The sequence below is a fragment of the Sceloporus occidentalis genome, unplaced genomic scaffold, assembly GCF_023333645.1.
Source record: "Sceloporus occidentalis isolate IW3139 unplaced genomic scaffold, rSceOcc1.0.p SCAF_3, whole genome shotgun sequence".
NCBI lineage: Eukaryota > Metazoa > Chordata > Lepidosauria > Squamata > Phrynosomatidae > Sceloporus > Sceloporus occidentalis.
The window spans coordinates 94,913,132-94,934,260 of NW_028316983.1; the positions used below are offsets into that span (position 1 = coordinate 94,913,132).

The 21,129-nt window shown below is 39.0% G+C and overlaps 1 protein-coding gene across 1 annotated transcript in view; it reads left to right on the plus strand.

Annotated features, from left to right (window-relative positions):
• The first annotated feature begins 792 nt into the window (after positions 1-792).
• PTGFR (prostaglandin F receptor) overlaps positions 793-21,129 on the plus strand; it is a 33,331-nt gene continuing 12,994 nt past the window's right edge. Inside the window, exon 1 of the mRNA XM_089518697.1 lies at positions 793-1,581. Coding sequence (XP_089374823.1) covers positions 793-1,581 — 789 coding nt within the window. The remainder of the gene's footprint in view (positions 1,582-21,129) is intronic.

A 21,129-nucleotide genomic window follows, 5' to 3' on the forward strand; every position in this document is an offset into this window, starting at 1 on the left:
TAGGTGCTGCATTGCTTAACATATGGGTTAAGTGAGGAATTTGTTCAGGTGGATTTCGTAAAGAAGCCTCTGCAGGGGCCAAAAAACCTCAATTCTGATGTTGTAAATCAACTATGCCATCATAATTGACCAACAGAATTCCAGCCTTTGGCACATGCATTATTTGTATATGTCCTGGCTGCACGTGTCAATTCAACTGTCTACTGCAACTGGGTCAGGACCATGGCACCTGCACAACCAGTAGGTGGGCAGTGGCTGCAGTACCCAACCTATGCTACCAGGAGCTGGATTATCCTGGCTCTTTTTTGCTCTGACGTGGCTTCAGGCTGCTTTGGCAGTATGCGTCGTTTGAACGCCACACTTCCAAATCACCTAGAAGCTGCCTCATTTGACTGTCTATTCTGGGCCTAAGATATTAATTGTATGTAATAATAGAGAGAAATCTGCTTTCTCTTTCCTTGCATGCTGTTGAAATGCCTTGACAGAGCTTAATACTGCTGGGGTGAGTTTTACATCAAAATAGGAGTGGATAGGAGTTGCAATTGGAAACTTAAGTAGTTATTGCTACATATGAATGTTTGTTAAAATTAAGTAATATGCTACGTCACAGTCTGAAAAAGTTGGCTGAATGACTGTCACAGAAATACTGAAGTTCTTGCTGAACCCATCAGGTAGATGAGCGATACGTTGCCATTCCTTGTTTTTTAAACAGACTTTTTTTAATATGTTACAGATGCCTGATGATTTCCTGACTGTTGAAATGTTCTGAATGCTGAACTTTCTTCTCTGACAATGAACAATTCAAAACCACTGTCGTTGGCTGGAATTGGTATATTTTCCAATGCTACCTGTCACACAGAAAATAGGATCTCTGTGTTTTTTTCCATTATCTTCATGACAGTGGGGATTTTATCCAACAGTCTTGCAATAGCAATCCTTATGAAGGCCTACCAGAGGTTTAGACAAAAGTCAAAAGCATCCTTTTTGCTTTTTGCCAGTGGCTTGGTTATCACAGATCTGCTGGGCCATTTAATTGCTGGAACCATTGCAGTGTTTGTATATGCATCTGATAAAGACTGGATTCGTTTTAATCAATCAAATGTTCTCTGCAGTGTTTTTGGCATCTGTATGGTGTTCTTTGGACTATGCCCTCTTTTTCTGGGCAGTGTGATGGCTGTTGAACGCTGCATTGGAGTCACTAAGCCTATATTTCATTCAACAAAGATGACTTCTAGACATGTAAAAATTATATTGACTATGGTATGCCTTTTTGCCATTTTCATAGCTTTGCTACCTATACTTAGGTTAAGAGCCTATCAAATTCAGGCATCAAGAACTTGGTGCTTTTACAAAACAGAACATTTTGAAGACTGGGAAGACAGATTTTACCTCTTACTTTTTTCATGCTTGGGTTTATTGGCCCTTGGTATTTCATTCTTGTGCAATGCTGTGACGGGAATTACACTTTTAAGAGTCAAATTTAAAAGTCAACATAGACAAGGCAGATCTCATCATTTTGAAATGATCATTCAGCTCCTGGCTATAATGTGTGTCTCATGCATTTGCTGGAGCCCCTTCCTGGTAAGAACTTAAATCATTTTATCATTTTCTTAATGTGTGTTTTCATATGGACTTTCTCGCCTTTTTTGCCATTAAAAACCTCCCCACACCGAAGAAGAAAATTTGATGCTTTCATATTACAGTTTCAATGGGCAATAGTTAAAGTGCTACCAAAGCACACACTTAAATGCAATAGCTTTTTCCAGATATGCTGTCTCTCGTAAGTAAATACACATAGAGCAAGACTGGAATTGGGAGTGCAGTCACTGGATGCATCTTCACACTACTGTAATTGTTATTAATCTATTCCAAGGAATCCTGGGATTATAAGTGTTTGTATAGGATTTATGCGGGATGAATTGTAAAGGAAAATTTTCAAAAACACTGGGGAAATGTGATATTGGTATTGTTTACACAAAGGAAAAATATTTTAATTACTTCAGGAGCCTAAAATCTATTATGTCTAATTCAGTTTGGCATAAAATTATACTGCTTTGCACAATAAAAGTACAGTTTATTCAGTTAAAAATGACAATTGGAATGTACTTTTAAAAGTGTTTATTTTTGCTACAAATGGGGCTACAAGGTCCTGAATTGTAAGGAGCACCTGAAGTGTAAGGAAGCTGTTTGCAGGTAAAAAACAATAAAAACAGAAGAAGCCATGAGCATTAGCAAAACAAAGAAATTTACTTTATCTTTTCTTGTCCACTATAATACTCAGTAGGATCCTGTAGAACCTTTGAGATTAATTGCAAACTTTACAGTGCTCTATAAATAAATGTTAATGTTAATAATTGAAGGAAAGAAATGGTAGCATTAGCTTTCATACATTTGGTGTATGCATTTCAGGAAGTAGACCAAGTCTACGAAAGCTTATGCTATAATTTCTTTCGCAGTTAGTCTCAAAGGAGCTATGAGATCCCTTCGCATACTGATATTCTAGACTAACATGGCTATGTCTCTGAAGTCCTTCATAGTGTCTAACATAGGATACGCGTTTCCATATAAACAAGGTAAGGAAGCTAGCAAGGAATTGCAGTGATCTGATGCCATCAAACATTACTTGGTACAAAGTTTTAAGAAATAATTTTGAAGGAGTAAATATAGGAAAGACATTATGATGTAGTGGTTTGAGTGTTGGATTATGACTCTGGAGACTAGGGTTTGATTCCTGACTTGGCCATTGAACCCACCTTGGACAAGTGACATGATCTGAGCCTCTTTGTATCATTCACAACTTATGATTTATCAAGATAGCACTGAATGCACTGACAACGAGAGGATTACACTGCTATTACTCAGATGTAATACCAAAAAGTATTGTTTAGTGCTCCAAGAACAATCCACAGTGAATTTAAGACTAATGTGCTCCCTCTTTCTCCTCTGAAGAGGAGTTCAGAAGCTTTTACATCTATTTTATATTGCAAATTGCAGTAAGGTCTGTCTGAACCCAGACAACAACTTTTAACAACAACAACAACAACAACAACAACTATATGAAAACCTTTTCTTAAACAGGCTATTTATAATTCTAAAAGAAAATATAGAATCATCCGTTTCTTCATTTTTCTATGGAAAAAAGGCTTCAAAAATGGGAAAAAATGTACAGTACCCCAACCCCTGAAATGTTCTGCTTTTTCTTCTGGGAGTACATACTTTTTAAATCTTCAGTGCATACAGATTATCACACACCTTCCCTTTGTAAGTTAAATTTTATGTATAGGTTACATTTCATTTTAGGTTTCTTTTACTTCTTTTTTATATATTTGAAAATTGTAACTTAAATTTTCTAAATTAAAATGCAATTTCCCCTTCTGTCTAAAATTCCATTCCTATTTATGTACATGTGGACCTCATTGAAATCAATGGATGTGTTACATAGCTTGGTTATAGAATCCATATCACATTTGATTATGCTTGTTAGAGACTTAGAAAGAGCAAGGCAAGAGTATTTAAATATAAGTAAGGTTCATTCAGACTGAGTACTGTGAATGAAGTAGTGCTAGGAGGCTCATCACTATTCCTATAATTAAAACTAGGATTAAAAGGGTATCAGCCTGAATGAAGTTTGCTCATATTCTAGTTTGACGCATAAACATTCTGCTAATTTCAGCAAACACCGTTAGACTTGCTTTTAAAGACAAGGTGGTTGAAGGCTTTAAAAATATTTTAAAAAATATTTTGATATTTTAGGTGGTGGCTTAGTTGCTTTCCCTTTCTTATTTTGAGCAAAAATGTATCCAGGAATATTGCTACATCATACTGAATTGCTTCCATGGGGGATTCTGTCCAAACCAACACAGACAGTGGGTTGAGTCAAAATACCTTCCTGTAGAAGACAAAAAACAGCCACTGCATTATTCAAAACCACAGTGAAAGACTCCAATATCCCTGCTCTTCTTCAGAGCGGGGAATGATGCATGCTGGATATAAAAATTGGTCCATTTTGAGAGCTTCTTTCAGCATGGAAAGAGGAACAACCTAATCAACTTAAAAACTGGATTCTTAGTTGATGGGATAAATAGCAGAAATCATTTATATCCTTATAGTTTACCTATAACATATTTAGAAGCTTTCTTGTTTGGAAGCTATGGTATGGGTTTGGCATGAGATGCCTGAATGGAACTATTACTTTTTTAGACTTATCTCTGGGGGAAAGTGTAGCTTCTGCACACCTTGTATGCAGGAAATACCAATTGAATTCCTGGAATCTTCAGGTAGTACTGAAGATTGCTGCTTGAAACCCAGTAGAGCTGCTGTCAGATGGACTGAAGTGGACTGAGCTAGATAGACCAGTGCTGTGACTTGTTGTCAGCTATTTTGTATTTTCTCAAAGACAGTTATGCAAGCTTTAAAAAGAAACAGAGTATCTCTGGTAGTGAGATGTGAAATAATTAACATCCAGAGCCAAGAATCTGAAGTGTCTCAACAGCAAAGTCTGTGACTTTTCTGGACATGACTCAGAGGGCTAGCTGACGAAAGTATCAAGTGATTTAAGAATATAAAATGTTATGCTATATATTTCAGTCATATTTGGATCCAGTTTTCTTAATTAAATTAGGACTGAAAATCTCTTTCATTGGCAGGACACATTTACGTTTCCCCAACACCAGACTGGGAAAGCTTTTGCCTGATCAGCTTCTGTTTATGTGCTGTTTTGAAAACAAAGGAGGGCTATCCGAGAAGGAAAAATGTTGGCAGCCCTAGTTTAATTTCTTTGTATCATTCACAACTTATGATTTGTCAAGATAGCACTGAATGCACTGAAAATGAGAGGATTACATTGATCTTCCTCAGATGTAGAACCAAAAAATATGGTTTAGTGCTTCAAGAACAATCCACAGTGAACTTAAGACTAATGTGCTCCCTCCTTCTCCTGTTAAGAGAAGTTCAGAAGCTTTTGCATCTATTTTAGATTGCAACGTGCTGTGAGGCCTGAACCCAGACAAACTACTAACATTAATTTCAGTTTTCTGGAAACAAGCCAGGTTCAGCAAGATGATACTGGCTTCCTATCTTCTCTCACCCACACCAGATCAAGGGAAAGAAGGGAGTAACAGACAAGCTGGTGTCTTGATGCAGCTCAGTATTGTAATGCAGCCATTGTCCCTAACTGGGATGAAGATACTTCCCTATTTGCAGATGAATATATGCAGATAAATATATGAGAGCAAATGTTTAATATGGAAATGTTATTTGTTTAATAGAATATTTATAGCAACACACTTTTTATTATATCTTAGTAATCAGTTGGGCTTTACAGACTGAGGAATTCTGAAACAAAATACTTTTGTTTGAAAAGACAAGCTCAGGACTTAAAATTTATGACATTGTTCAATTTAGACACAATTGTACAAAGAGATTTTGGCATGCTAGACCATTACAACATTTTAAGACTCTGGCTTGTTAATTTATTTTTACAAAATGAATGTGTTCAGTGTTCTTTGATTATTGTCTGCCTTATATAACTGGTACATTGTTAAATAAGTTCCGTTACATGTAACAGGACTTCCAAGTATGTGTTTGACAACCAAATGCTATGCAACCTATTTGTACATAGCTCAGTATTATTTATTTATTTTCCTTTTTCTGGCCCAAAATGTAATTGAAGTAAGAGTTTTCAACTCTTTCCTTTGATAGATGTTAAGCCAAGAAGACTATCATACTACTAATTTCATTCTCTGTGGTTCAAACTAATGTGCATTTAAGCTTAGGCACAGAAAACGATAATTTAAGCACTTGCTCTGGAATTCTTTTGGCATACTGTGTTCTTCAGAAAGCGTTCCCTATATTTCATTACAGTGGACCCTTGTTATACAGTGGGGTTTGGTTCCAAGATCCCCCATGTATAACAAAATCCGTGTATGCTCAAGTCCCATTAAATATAATGACATAGCAAAATGGTGTCCCTTGTGAAAAAAGGAAAATCAAGGTTTGATATTTGAAATGTATACTTTTTTGAAACATTTTCAAAACGTGTATGCTTGAATCTGTGTAAAAAATCAGTGTATAAGAAGGGACGATTGTATTTGCTTTTTTGATAAAAAGATTTGGCACACCTAGTTGGCAGATGGATCAATGAATCTTAGAAATCCAAAACAGGCTGCAGCTTTGATAAGATGTATTTATCTATTCCACATTGATCCATTTATGTATTTGTTGTGCATAAAATGATGACCTTTTAGTTTACAATGTATATTAGGTGTACTGAAATGATCAATACTATAAGTTTTGATTGTGATGTGATCATCATTAACAACAATGACAACAGTAGAAAACAGCAACTTTCTCCAACACGGTTTGCAAATTAGAACAAGTACAGCATAGTTGAAATATGCAAATGATCAACATTAAAATGAATTAAACTATCAACAGTGCTAAAAATAATTTACAACATCCAATTAAGAATGATCAAAAGCACTACAATTAAAGAAGTATAGCACCCTCTTAAGTAATGTAGCTATATCTAAATTGTTTTATTGTTTGATCCTGAATGCTAAACATTTGGGCTATAGCTAAGACTATTTATACCTTTCTACTGCTTATGCCTAAAATCTACAAATAACTGAAATAATTCCTCATCCTAGGACAGTGGATTCTATAAAGAGCAAAGTGCAGGATCTATTATATTGCTAGCAGAGATGATGTGGTGTAGGTGTCTGGAAGCAACATTACAAATGCTAATAATGGGCTCAAGCAGATGGGGCAATAGGAGCAGCCAGAGGCTGTTCCCACAGTGATCGCCCTGGGACCGTGGCAACCAGATGCCATGGTTCTGAAGGCACCCACTGCTGCAGTCTGCAAAGGGCTGCACAAAGGAATGATAAGAAACTGCTCCTTTTGTGGCCAGTTTTAGGCCACATTTGGCAGTCCCGGTGCAGCCTTGGCGTGACCTCCGGGCAATCCAGGGGCATGCATCATGTGCATGCCCCAGATCAGTCCAATGGCGGCCCTTTGGGGCCATCTGTTTGAGGCCAATGTCACCCATTTGCTACAATATATTGACAAATATATACAATATATTGACAAATTCCAATCCATAATATATGCACACTGCATATATTAATATATGGGTCCTCTCAGAAAACTTCTTACTGCAAGGGAACTGATTTTCAGTAAGCAGAATATATTGCTTCACACCTCAAGACCAAGAAAACAGCTGCTTGACAGACCTGCATAATTTTATAGAACTCCAGGTCCTGTTCTCTGGAGCTGCAGAAAACAAGCTTGCATCATCCTCAAAATGACATCCTTTAAAATATTTCAAAAAGGCTATCATATTCTCTTCTCCATGGTAAGCATTCCCAGCTCCTTAAGGCTGTCCTCGTAGGGCATGGTTTCCAGACTTTCGCCATTTTGGTCATCCTCCTCTGGACACACTCCAGCTTGTCAACATCCTTTTTTTGAACTGTGCCCAGAACTGGAGACAGTATTCCAGGTGAGGTCTGACCAAAGCAGAACAGAGTAGTACTATTACTTCCTTCCCTCTCAACAATATACTTCTATTGATGCAGCCTACAATCACATTGTCTTATTTAGCTGCTGCGTCACACTGTTGACTCATGTGGTCTACTAGGACTTCTAGATTCCTTTCACTTGTACTGTTGTCAAGCCAGGTGTTCCCCATCCTATATCTGTGCATTTCCTTTTTTTCACTCTTAAGTGTAGTACCTTACATTTCTCCATGCTGAAATTTATTTTGTTAGTTTTGGCCCAGATTTCTAATCCATTAAGATCATTTTGAATTTTGATCCTGCCCTCTGAGGTCCTCCGGGGTATTAACTGTCCTAATTTGGTACATCTGCAAATTTCATAAGCATGCCCTCTATTCCTTCATCCAAGTAACTTATAAAGATGTTGAATAGCACTAGGCCCAGTGGCACCCCACTGTCACTGGGCCCTAAACAGATGGGCCAAAAGGTGTGGCTTCCAGTCATTTCGGGGGCATGGTGTGCAGATGGCATATATCCTTGATGTGGCTGGAAGCTGCTCTGAGGCTGCTTAAGGCAGCGTGAAGCTGTCGGCAAAAGGAAAAGGCAACAGTCCGCTCCTTGCTGGCAGCCCTTTTGGGACTGCGGTGGTGGCCTGCTTTCAGAGCCGGCCATCCAGTTGCCATGGTCTGTGGCTGGAAGCCGTGCTAAGGGCATGTCAAGGCAGCAAAAGTTAGTCTTTTCAGGAGCAGATTAAATCCGCTCCTGCTGGCTGCCCATTTGCAACTGCAGTGGTAGCCTGCTTTGAGAGTGGCCCATGTGATCACTGAGGTTCTAGGCTGATTGTTCCTGGAATGCCTTCTGGCTGCTCTTTTTGACCCAACTGCTTCACCCCTATCTCAAGATTTCCAAATTTTGGCAGGATGGGACTGCAGGTTCTGATTCCCACTAAAATGGAGTTGACCTGATGCCCCAACCATAGACAAAGTCAAGAAAATTGAGAAAAAAGCAGAAACCATCATGCCCACAAAATCTAAAACATTCCTGTGAAAACAACAAAATATAAAAGGAGGGGGGCTGGGTAAATTTGGTCCAGTCTGAATGTACCTGTGGCACAAGGAACCGGTTTATGTTTCTCTAATAGACTGAAGAAAACCTGTCTCCCAACAGCAGCCCCTCTGATTTTCTGGCCAGCTAGGAAGCAGGAAGAGCTGGACCACAGAGTGTGCCAACTCTTTCTGCTGATACTTCTGCAAAAAGAAACTAGAGAGCACTAGTGAGCAGTTCCATCTCGCTTTGTAACCTCATAGGTGCACAAACACAGAGTCCAGGTAAGCTGGAAAACTGCTTGAATTAAGTTTCATTCTTTATCCCTAGGGTTTGGACTAGAAAAAGCTGTAAAATTAGATTCTCAATTTTGAAAATACAGACTTCCATGGTAAACTGAAAAGTGTCTTGTTCTGCATGATATTCACAAGCTCATTTGTTACTGAAATTCACAAGCTCATTTGTTACCAGAGTAATCAGGCGTTTTTTTCTCAATAGAAGCAAAACTGTGTCACATTATCTTGTGGCTGGAGGAGTTAAGCCCTGACAGAATTCTGGCGGGATACAAACGGGCAGGGGAAGACGTCTTGGAGGTGCATTCTGCTGAATACGGAGCCTCCAGACCGCCCGCCCCGGGGGCGTGGCTCAGGAGATGGGGCTTCCACATGGGGGGCAGTGAAGACGCCTCACCTGGGGCCGTTTCTGACCCGCAGTTTCCAAACCGCCGCCTCGGAGGACGCTGCAAAGAGAGAGGCAGCTTCCTCATGGGCGGCCAAAAACGGGGCTTTTTTTTTCATTTGCCGGCTGGCGGATGCGCAGCTGCGCAACTGCAGCGCTAAGCAGCGGCGGCAGAAAGCCTATGTGCACATTTAAAGCGCCCAAGCCCCTTTAAAACTTTTTCCCTCGCCCTGCCCAAGAACAATAGTGGTCTCCTGCCAGCTGGTGATCAGCTGGTGTTGGCATCCTTGTCCTCTTGCACTTTGCCAGTGTCACCAGCATCATGGATGCCTCCTCTCCTTTGGTCCCCGCGCTCCTGCTGAATCTGCAATGCACAGCCACAGCTGTCGCCGCTGCCACCGCTGTCCCCCTGCCATCCCCCATCACCTCCCTTGTACATATGTAAATATTTAAAGTTTTAGGGGTTTTTATTGTTAGGTGAAAATGGCACAGGAATGTGTGTAGGGGCTCACTTTAAAGTCCAAACTTTCCAAGCAGCGCATGCGTACATGTTGCTCTAGGGTTAGGGTTAGGGTTAGGGTTAGGGTTAGGGTTACGAGTCTTAAAATGCGCTGCAGCTGTGCTGCAGCTTCCACACCTGCATGGCAGCTGACGCTGCAATTAAAGCCTGACTGCAAACTGTGCATGTTCCAGGACCCCGACTCATTATGCGACGCAGCTGACTCGGAGCTTTTAAATGGGCAACTTAAATTAGCGGCGTAGCAATTCTGGCGTACCGGTGCAGCAGCTTACAGACAGAGCTGCGCAGCTGCGCATCAAACGGAAAAGAAGTGGAGAAAAGCAGCACCTTTTTAATGTCGCTTCTTCCCGCTTGGGGCGTGCGGGGGGCGTGTTCATGGCGGCATTCAGGTAAGGCCCGTCTGAAGGCTCTACCTTCATGACATCATGAAAACACCCCTTTTTGCCCGTCTGTATCCCGCCAAAGTTTCATTTTCAAGTTATATAAAAATCCTCTTTCTTTAGTGCAGTTTCCCACTGCTAACAGCTAGATTTGGTACGTTCCAAGTCATACAAAAAACTGTGGTAGACATGGGATAATATAGTAGCTGTAAAACAAATGCCAATGCCAAACTGTGTATCATAGTAATAGCTTTTATTAGGCAAGCCATGAAGACTGAAAGTGTGTGCAGACTTACGTTTTAAGATTTACCCACATTGCAGTTAATCTGCCAGCTCTGTTATACCTTTTCTTTCTTTTTTCTTTTTTGGCTGTTTAATAATGTCTTCTCATGAACCCATGCCATGAACTCAAATAGCTCTTTTGCAGTCCTTGAATGGTCGGTTGGAATGGCAATTCTGTAGCATACTGTTCTGCCCTTCTGCACATAATTTGGTGATTTTTTTGAAACAAAGGATGACATTTGGTCAAATGAATCTCTAATGAATTGAAGGCTTTGGGGAACTGGCTCGCTAAAGCCTATAGGAAACTATGAAATGTGGAACACATAAGACATGAAATCTGGATAGAACTCATGCATTGAAATATCAGAGAAGCCAGGTGTTTAATTTTTTCTTTTAATATTGATAAAATTAACTTTTGGGGAGGGATAAATATAGATTGAAAGGACAAATTGTATGATTCTGGCATCTTTTTAACATGGATCAGTTTATGAGGAGTGCACAGTTAAGCTGTTATTGTAAACAGCAAGAGGCTTTTGCTGCTGTGTTTTGGATGAACCTATCACTGGTGTTTTTAATATTTTTACCATAACCATAAGGTTACTAGGTATTCACTGTGATTTTCAAATGAAACCTGAGTTCTAAGAACAATGAACAGATTTGCTATGGCTAAGATAAAAATGCTTTGCAGATCATTATGTAGTGTAAAATATGATGTTCTGCATTTAAAACAAAACAGAAATGAATTTACAAATGATGTTCTGTTAACCGATTATCATTTGTCACTATTAACATTTAAATGTTGATGTTATTGGATGTTGGGTGGCATCCTATTGGTTAGTCTCACAAACAGGAGACCCATTCATTCAATTGTTTAATGGTGAATCAGCAAGAAGGTAGATCCCATTGATTAAGTTTATTCCAGTCTTAGCTAACAGTAGCACTTGGGACTTTATTTACAATTACGATTCAAACATATTCTGTTATTTTTAATTTTTATTGTGTTCATTTATGATGATGGGATAATTTATCTATCTGGATAGGGTTACAGTAAAACAGTTCACCAAGAGTCCTTTCATCCAAATCAATAAACGGAACAAATGCATTCAGATGTTTGGTGAAAAATCAGTGTGGCTTCTAATGGGCTTTACATGCTGATTAATGCAACATTTTCTGGTTATAGATTTGTAGCACCTGTGAATGACACATTCCACTGTGGAACCACAATGCCATCAGCTGCTTTCCTCTGAGTGTATGCACACTAATATGTAAGACACTGAAGTGTGATTACATTTCAGAAACGGGACACAACACAAAGTGGCAACTTTGGGAATAAGATAAGCCAGTTGATAATTAAGAGTGCTTTGGATCCAGTAACAAAAAGACAGGAGAAAGAGAAATGATAATAATAGCTAAAAATAGATTAATAAGTGTACACGTCCTTAAATAAAAAAAGAAAATATGGATAAAGTACCAACAACTAGAATATAACAAGATAGTCAAAATGGACAGGTATATGGGCAGTACTGATAAGGAGGAAGTTTGTATGAATGGAGAGATATTTGAGAAGGTGAGAGTAAGTGAATTAGAAGGCAGAGAGACAAAGTAGTTGAAGATGTAGTGCAAAGGCAGAAGATGTAGAACAAAAGGTGAAAAAAGATGATGAAAGACAGATGGAATGGTATCATGATGTCATATTAATGGATGATATATTATGAGGATGTGGAAGGGTATGAGTGGGAGGATAAGAAGTATGATTTATTATTAGTATTATGTAAAATATATAATTCATTTGGAGTTGTTGGATAGTGGACTAATGTGTGTATAAGACTGTATCTGTACTGCAGAAATAATCTATTTTGACATGACTTTAACTGTCATGGTTCAAAGATATGGAATTCTGGGAACTGTAATTTTGTGAGACATTGAGCCTTCTCTGTCAGAGAGCTCTGGTGCCACAACAAACTACAGTTCCCAGAATTATATAGCATTGAGCCATGGTAGTTAAAGTGGTGTCAAACTGGATTATTTCTGTAGTGTGGATGCACCTTAAGTGAGATCTTGTTTATTAATAAAGATTATATTAAGAAAAGTAACATAAATATGTCTGTCATATATTGAAAAATGAAGAAATAATTTTTATATTGTTATTCTGTATTATGTCTTTTAAAATTCACTTGTTCACTTTTTGTAGTTTGAAACAGAGAAATACATGCCAGATGTGCCTACTACACTTGCCTCACATTAGCTACATGAAAGGTAAAACAGTTACTCTGTAATGGCTCCTCCAGATCAATAGATTGATAATTCATATGACAGTATACTGAGTTTCCATATCATTAATGATACACCCCAGCAGTGCTGTAGAAACCTTCTGCAAAATAATGGGTTGTGTGTGGAAAACTGCTTTAGGCATATGTGGTCATGCGCATGTATGTGAGTGTGTATGTATGTGTATGTGCCTTCAAGTTGCCTGTTGACTTATGGTAACCTCATGATATGCATAGGGTTTGCTTAGGCAAGGAATACTCAAGTGGTTTGCCATTGCTTTCCTCTGAAGTATAGTCTACAGCATGTGGTATTCCTTGACAAACCTCCATCCAAGTATGAACCAGGCCTGACCTGGCTAGCTTCAGTATTGGGAAAAAAAATACATTAAAAAACAAAACAAAACCCAAACCCAATCTTTTTGTTTAAATCAAGTTTTTTAAATTAATATTTTAATGAAAAAAATTGAATCCTGCTTATTATATTGCTACTGTAAAACATTATTTTATGTTAGAAAGCTTGATCAACCATGTTTTAATACTTTATAACATTAACAATCCAAAATTATTAAGCTTTGATATGATTTACATCATTCAATAAAACTTTAGGAATTATATTGATAAGTTGAAAGCCTATGCCTAGGTGTATAGGACAACACCAATATAGCACTATATCAGAAAATTAAGGAGCAAAATGCAATTCAGATGTTATGGCCACCAGCTTAAATAATTGTTCTTTCAAAAAGTCGTCTTCTTAAAGGAAGTTGTTTTCATTGAAATTATGTTAATTGCTGGAAATATAAAAGCAAAATAGGTTCATATTTTCACATGTGGTGGGCATGCAAAAAGATTCAAAATAACTAGACCCAAATTCATGATGAAATTAGGAAACTTTTAAAAATTAAGCTCCCAAAGACCCTAAATTATACCTCTTAAGTATGATAGATGCAAAATGGAAGAAAAAAAATGGTAGGAGACTATATTATATGACAACCGCAGCCAGATTAGTTCGTGCAAAAAAGTGGAGATCAGAATTGCCTCCTACAAAAAATGACTGGCTATGGAAGATGTTAGATTTAATAGAGATGGACAAAATAACCTACCTTCTTAGAGATAAATTCCTTGATTTGTTTAACGAAGAGTGGTTAGGTATATGGAATGAGATCCACTCTATTTTGGAAGAAAACTAACTGAGAAGAATTTTTGTTTCGATAATTATGGATGATTTTGATGTTTATGAATCTGAATTTTAATTTGTAATTCAAAATTTATTATGATTTAGTAACTTGGCTTTACTTGGCTAATGATTAAGAGTTTTATTAATTCATTAATGAAGATTACATAATTAAAGAAGCTTCATTATGAAGTAAAATTAATTTAAATAAAGTTACAGGAATTGCTGGACAATTTACAAAGCCAGATTATAGAAGCTAGATATGTGCATCAGAAAAGGAACTTGGAAGTCATGTTTTAACAAATATTTGACTAGGTATGTGTTTTGTTTTCTGTTTTTATTTGCTTGTTTGTTATATTTTCTCAATTATTTTGTATGTCTGTATGCTTGCGAGTTGTGAGCCTTTTATATATACCAAAAAGTTTTTTTGGGAAAAAAAGAAATTATGTTAATTGAAGAATATGTTACTGAATCACATTTTATGCATTATAAAATGAAATGATTAAAAAGAAGCAACTGAATTCTAACTGTGAACAACTGACAATAAACTGTTAAAGGGACTGAGCAGATAGACCAGGATAGCACGGTCTCAGCTTATGATATCCTAGCTCTGGTCAATGTGGGTACGGACGGGTATTCACCCACCTGTCTTTGTGCTGACCCATGACCATTACACATTCCTTACCTTGCTACAACATTGCTTCACTTAGAAGCCCCCCTGCCACCACATCTGATGCAGAAATGGGGCACCTGGCCACATGGGTGCAGCCAGATACCACATTGCCACATCACATGTAGTGATGGGAGGGCTTCTGAGTGAAAGCAATGCCATGGCAAGGTAGGGAGAGCATGGGGTGGTAGTGGTGGTGTAAACAGCCAGGTTTTGCAGTGGAAACTAGGAAATTCTGTGTAAAACTAGGAGTATTTTACCTTAGAGTGAAGGCTGTTTACCCCAGGATTGGGCCACATCCTCTGGATCTATGTCTGGTCTGGAAGGATTGGGCCTGCCCCAGGAGTTTTGTTGTCCAGATTAGATGACATGAGATTCGGGGGAAGCCGGATCTTTTGGCAAGTGTGGACAACCTCAAAGTTAAAATGTTTACATTCAAACAGTTGTTCTAGTAAGAGGGTTGGACAATAGTAAAATAGCCAGTTGCTCTCTCTCTTTCTCTGAATAATCAGTTAAAATGTCAGGTGTGTTCCCCCCTCTCAAAGTCATTTGGTTTAAACAAAGTTTTAAACCATGATTTGAATGAACCTGCCCTGCTTATCTTGCAGGATCAGATGGAAACTGGTGCTTTCAGGATATTATATTGCACTACAAATGCAGCATGCACACAGTTCCCACATTCCACTTCAGGACTGTACTCCTCCCAACACTATTGCTCCCTTTTGACTTTGAGTGGATATCACTATTATTTCCCTTAAAAATAATAACATTCTGAGAAGTAGAATTTCTTCCTGGATTATTTGGAGCTAATTTTCTGGTGTTTTAGTTTAAGAAGGCTATATGGTTTCTCCATAAGTATTGGAGGGGGAGCAAAATGAGGGAAGGGTTGAGGAGGTTTGTGGGGATTGTTGGGGAGTGGAAAGGGTTACATGGGCAGCCATATGATTCATACTTCTGTACTCCTGGCTTTGGGAGTAATGTTTACTTCTCCATTTTTGAATTTATCTTGAGGTATCTTTGTAGGCATGAAGTATCCTTTCCCTTTATGTATTTTTAAACAAATGAATATTTTTTAAAATTTATTTATAGCACTTATATCCCACCTTTCTACCTAAAAGGGGTACAAGATTGCTAAAATTTATTTATTGTGAAGATGTATTTGGTTCTTTGTAGCTTGGGCATGTATAATTTTAGTTGTGCATCACAGTCTAATCTTTTGCAGCTGAAAGGATTTTGGACACACTTGGAAGAATTAGGGTGGCCTGCACATATGAAGAATTTAGTTTCTAGAGAAAAGAAACCATTTTGATGGACAAACTTGAGATTGCTGGTTTTAATGTTGACATTTTTTGGAAATATTCTGCTATATTTCCTTCTACAGCGCTTGAAGCATTTTTTAAAATTTTATATGCAGTTAGGTTATACAGATCTTATACATTTAAAAGAAATGCATACAGAATACTATTATGTTCACAATAGCAAACAACAGCAAACTGTTTTCCTAAGTATGCCATTTCTCTCTCTCTCTCTCTCTCTCTCTCTCTCTTTCTCTTTTTTGGCTTCCCCATCTGTTAAAGCAATTTTATTTCACAATCCGTCTCACTCCTTCTAAATTATTCTTTGGGTAGCCAAGACCTCCATTTTGTTGGGAGATTGGAGTGTTCGTGGAATAATATGCTCATCTCTCTCTCTCTCTTTTTTAATGGGAAATATTCCAGTTACAAAATTAAGAGGAAGAAAATGCCCCACAGCCATGAATCATGAAAATTTCTACCTCTTAAAATTCTGAGTAGAAAATATAATCAGAAGGAAAAATACCTTTCTCATTATACCCTGTTCTTTCTTTGTTATTCTGAAGTGGCCCAAGAGCTCTTGTTCACCAGCTGTTGTTTAGTCTGGATGGCTAAGAGAAAGACTGAGAGGCAGAATAATATGGTGTTAGTAAGGAGAATGCATTTCATAAAAGACCTTATTCCATCTATTCAAGGTAGCTCTTCTATAAGATGACCAGTTTAAAAGGAAAAAAATCCTATTTATTTGAAATGAGAAAAGTATTTGCAAGTAGTCACTGTTCTGATCTTTTCTACTATATGGTTAAGATTAATTCCCACAAGAATTTAATTAGGTGCTACGTATAGGAAATCATTTTTCCTTTATTTTTTCATGAAGAGACAATCTTTTCTGTCAATACTTTACAGGACTGAACATTTTCTTTTTCATTCTTTTGAAAGATCACTATTGTTCATGCATCCTTATTACTTTTTCACAGCTCCTTTCCAATTTATTAGAGAGGGAAAAAAAGAAAAGAAATGGCAGCATGAGTAATAATTACCACCTTCATAAGAAGAGGATGACAAATTGCACTTGAACAGATATATTACTGATGCCCTAGTGGAAGAAGATTTGATCTCCTCCTCCTCCTCCACTGTTATGATGAGTTCAGGCTTATCAATGGTAGGGATGGCTGAGAATTTTGTTTCAGTTTAGGTTTGATCAGAACTTAGCAAAATTTGCAAAATTCAAATGGAAGAAAGTAAAACAAACAGATTTGTTTCATCCCTAGTAAAAAGTTGGTCACATGGTAGCCAGTGGCTAGTAACAGTGAACTTTGTTTATTTGTTGTTAACTGCCATCAAGTTAACTTCAACTTATGCCAACCCTGTGAATGACAGACCTCCAAGTCACCTTGTCATCAACTGCCCTGCTCAGGTCTTGCAGACTCAGGGCAGTGAACTCAATGGGTTAATTTTATAATGTTAGTCCCCCGTTTCTTTTTCTAGGCCAGAAATGATTCGCAAAGATATGCTTAGGCAGAGAAACTAAAAACTTCTTGCAGGTTAATGCCTTTTGTAGATTTAGGCCTAAATCCAATTACTAGTCTGAATTACAGTAGATCCATTGACTGTTGGTTCAGCATTAATTTAATGGCTCTATTGTAGTTGAAATTACCAGTCTATGTAGGCCTTATATACAAGGCTGTTACAATCCTCATGTATTTGTCTGTCTCTGTGTGTATAATAGAATTCTGACACAAATAATATTTGGAAGAGTAAAGAATTCTGACACAAATAATATTTGGAAGAGTAATACATGGGTATAATTGCTTCCCTTTAAATTGATTTGATTCTAAAGTGCTTAGCTTTGGCAGGATTGTGTCCTTATTTACTAGAAAATAATTGGAATTCAAGTTCATGATTTCTCTGGTACAGCAGTTCACAAAATCTTTTTGTCCAATGCACAAGGTTTCCCTTTTTAAATGAAAGCTTCTGTTACATGGTATCTGTTTGCACTGCGCTGTGTCTGCTATTACACTGTATCTGGCATTTCATTTTGTAGCTGGAACACACTGTGCTCCTAGTTGATGACATAGGAGCTTTGTGAGTCTTACAGAAAACAGTGACGTCACTTGAGGGGGTGTGGCGATGCGGCCCACACTGAGTGACACCCCAGAAGAGGGGTGATACCTGATTGGGCCATCCTCCTGCAGGGGGGAGAGGAGACTGTGCCTGACCTTGCTTCCTTGTAGCGGCAGTGACCTCCTTGTAAGGAGCAGCAGCAACAGCCCCTATAGGCTCCCTAGGGCTGCCCAGCTGCCCGTCCTCCCCCTCCCTGGCTCTGGCTCGAAGAAGTGGTCGCGGTAGTGGCAGCCGTGGAGAGGAGAAGGCTGTGATGTTCAAGATCCCTCACAGATATCAAAATCTATGGATGCTTGTCCCATTGCCTTCAATGGTGGGGCGACCATGTGGCTGCACACCATTGAAGACAATGGGACTTCGCCATCCCATTCCCTCCAAAGCCTGCCTTGCCACTCTTACTGCAGTAGTGGGCTATCACCTCTTCCTCCCCTTCTTCACTGCCTTCTCCTCCTGCTTCTCTTCCTCTGCTTCTCCTCCTCTGCTGCCACCGCCTCCACACTTCCTCCTCGTCCTCCTTTCTTCCCTCCTCCTCCTCCTCCTCTCCTGCCTCTGCTCTTCCTCTTCCTTCCTCTTCCTCTTTCTCCTCCACCACTGCTGTGCTTCCTCCTCCTCTCACTTGCTCCACTGCTGGTGCGCTTCCTCCTTCTCACTTGCTCCACTGCTGGTGTGCTTTTTCCTCTTCCTCTCTCTGCCCCACTTCCTTCCTCCTCCTCTTACCCCCTGCCTCTGCAGCTTTTCCTCTTCTTCCTTCCTTCTCCTCTTTTTCCTTCTCCTCTTTTCCCCTGCCGCCATCTCTACTGCCGCTCTTCCTCTTCCCTCCTCTTCCTCACCCCTCCTCCTCTTACCCCCTGTTACCACCGCTGCTGTTCTTCTGCTTCTTTCCTCCTCTTCCCCAATGTGTCCTCCTTCTTTCCTCCTCCTCCTCCTCTTACCTCTCTGTTACCTCTGCCATCCCTCTTCCTCCTTCTCCTTCCTCCTCCTTTTCTCCCACCAAGCCTATGGGCTTGCCATCCATGGATACTGAAATCCATGGATTCTAAGTCTGTGGATATGGAGGGTGGACTGTAATTTCTTTTGGGAAAAGTGTGTTAAAATGAACAAATTAATTGAATTTGTATTCTTTATAAATGCTTTGTATGTAGCGTATCATCCTAAATGGGAACCTCCTATTCTATTATGTTTCATAATTTATTCTATAAATAATAAATTATTTCTAACCTAGACTCTTTATGTTTGGAATAAGGATTCAATTTATGTCACCAAGCTGTATTATAAAGGGCTGTTCGGCAGTGGAATGCACTTCCTCGGAAGGTGATAGAGTCTCCTTCCTTGGAGGTCTTTAAACAGAGGCTGGATGGCCATCTGTCAGGGATGCTTTGATTTGGATTTCCTGCATGGCAGGGGGTTGGACTGGATGGCCCTAGTGGTCTCTTCCAACTCTACGATTCTATGATTCTATGATTCTATGATTATAACAACAGCAACAATAACAATGTATGTTTGAAGAGAAAGATTAAAACAATGAAGTATCATATACACTTGAATAAAAGGACCTTTCTTTTATAAAAACTGAAAGTAGGGAAATCAATTTGTTATTATTAATGTTGGGAGTGATAGAGTTTAATTTGTATAATTATCACTTGTTTGTTAATTAAAGCATTTTAAAAGAAATAATGGGATTCACAAAGAAGGGCATACTTTGTTGCTATCACTGTTCCCTATTGAAATTTTTGTCATTGGTACCTTCAAATGTGTGCTAGTTTCTAATTGCTTTCCCCAGCCTGGTACTTTCCAGATGTATTGGACAGCAGACTCTACAGTCTTATTGATGGCTGGGGATGGTGGAATTTGTGGTTCAATTCAAATGGAAACTGTTAGGTTAGGAAAGGTTATCCTGAAGCAAGAGATTTAACACACTGTTCAGTTAATTCTTTTGGTCACTGATGTGTTTCTCTCTTACAGCCTCTATCCAACCACACTAACACATGCTACCCATTCTTCAAATGCCATGGATTCTTTATATGGATTGGAAAAGGTGAATAGGAAGTGCTGTGTTCCTTCCAATTGAAGGACATTGTTCTACTGCAATACCGAACGTAGTGATAAGTGGCTACAAAGAACAGTTGATGAATCAAGAATGGAGAATATTTAATCAGAAGTATTTTAAGAATCATAGAATCATAGAATCATAGAATCGTAGAGTTGGAAGAGACCACTAGGGCCATCCAGTCCAACCCCCTGCCATGCAGGAAATCCAAATCAAAGCATCCCTGACAGATGGCCATCCAGCCTCTGTTTAAAGACCTCTAAGGAGGAGACTCTATCACCCTCCGAGGAAGTGCATTCCACTGTCGAACAGCCCTTACTGTCAGGAAGTTCCTCCTAATGTTCAGGTGGAATCTCTTTTCCTGTAGCTTGCATCCATTGTTCCGGGTCCTGTTCTCTGGAGCAGCAGAAAACAAGCTTGCTCCCTCCTCAATATGACATCCTTTCAAATATTTAAACAGGGCTATCATATCACCTCTTAACCTTCTTTTCTCCAGGCTAAACATCCCCAGCTCCCTAAGTCGTTCCTCATAGGGCATGGTTTCCAGACCCTTCACCATTTTTGTTGCCCTCCTTTGGACACGCTCCAGTTTCTCAATGTCCTTTTTGAATTGTGGCGCCCAGAACTGGACACAATATTCTAGGTGGGGCCTGACCAAAGCAGAATACAGTGGCACTATTACTTCTCTTGATCTAGACACTATACTTCTATTGATGCAGCCTAAAATAGCATTGGCCTTTTTAGCTGCCGCATCACACTGTTCACTCATGTTCAACTTGTGGTCTACTTGGACTCCTAGATCCCTTTCACACGTAGTTTCATTCAGCCAGGTGTCACCCATCCTATATCTGTGCATTTTATTTTTCCGCCCTAAGTGCAATACCTTACATTTCTCTGTGTTGAATTTCATTTTGTTAGCTTTGGCCCAGCTTTCTAGTCTATTCAGGTCATTTTGAATCTTGATCCTGTCCTCTGGGGTATTAGCTATTCCCCCTAATTTGGTGTCATCTGCAAATTTGATAAGTATGCTCCCAATTCTGTCATCCAGGTCATTGATGAAGATGTTGAATAGCACTGGGCCCAGGACAGAGCCCTGTGGGACCCCACTGGTCACTTCTCTCCAGGATGAAAAGGAGCCATTGTTGAGCACCCTTTGGGTTC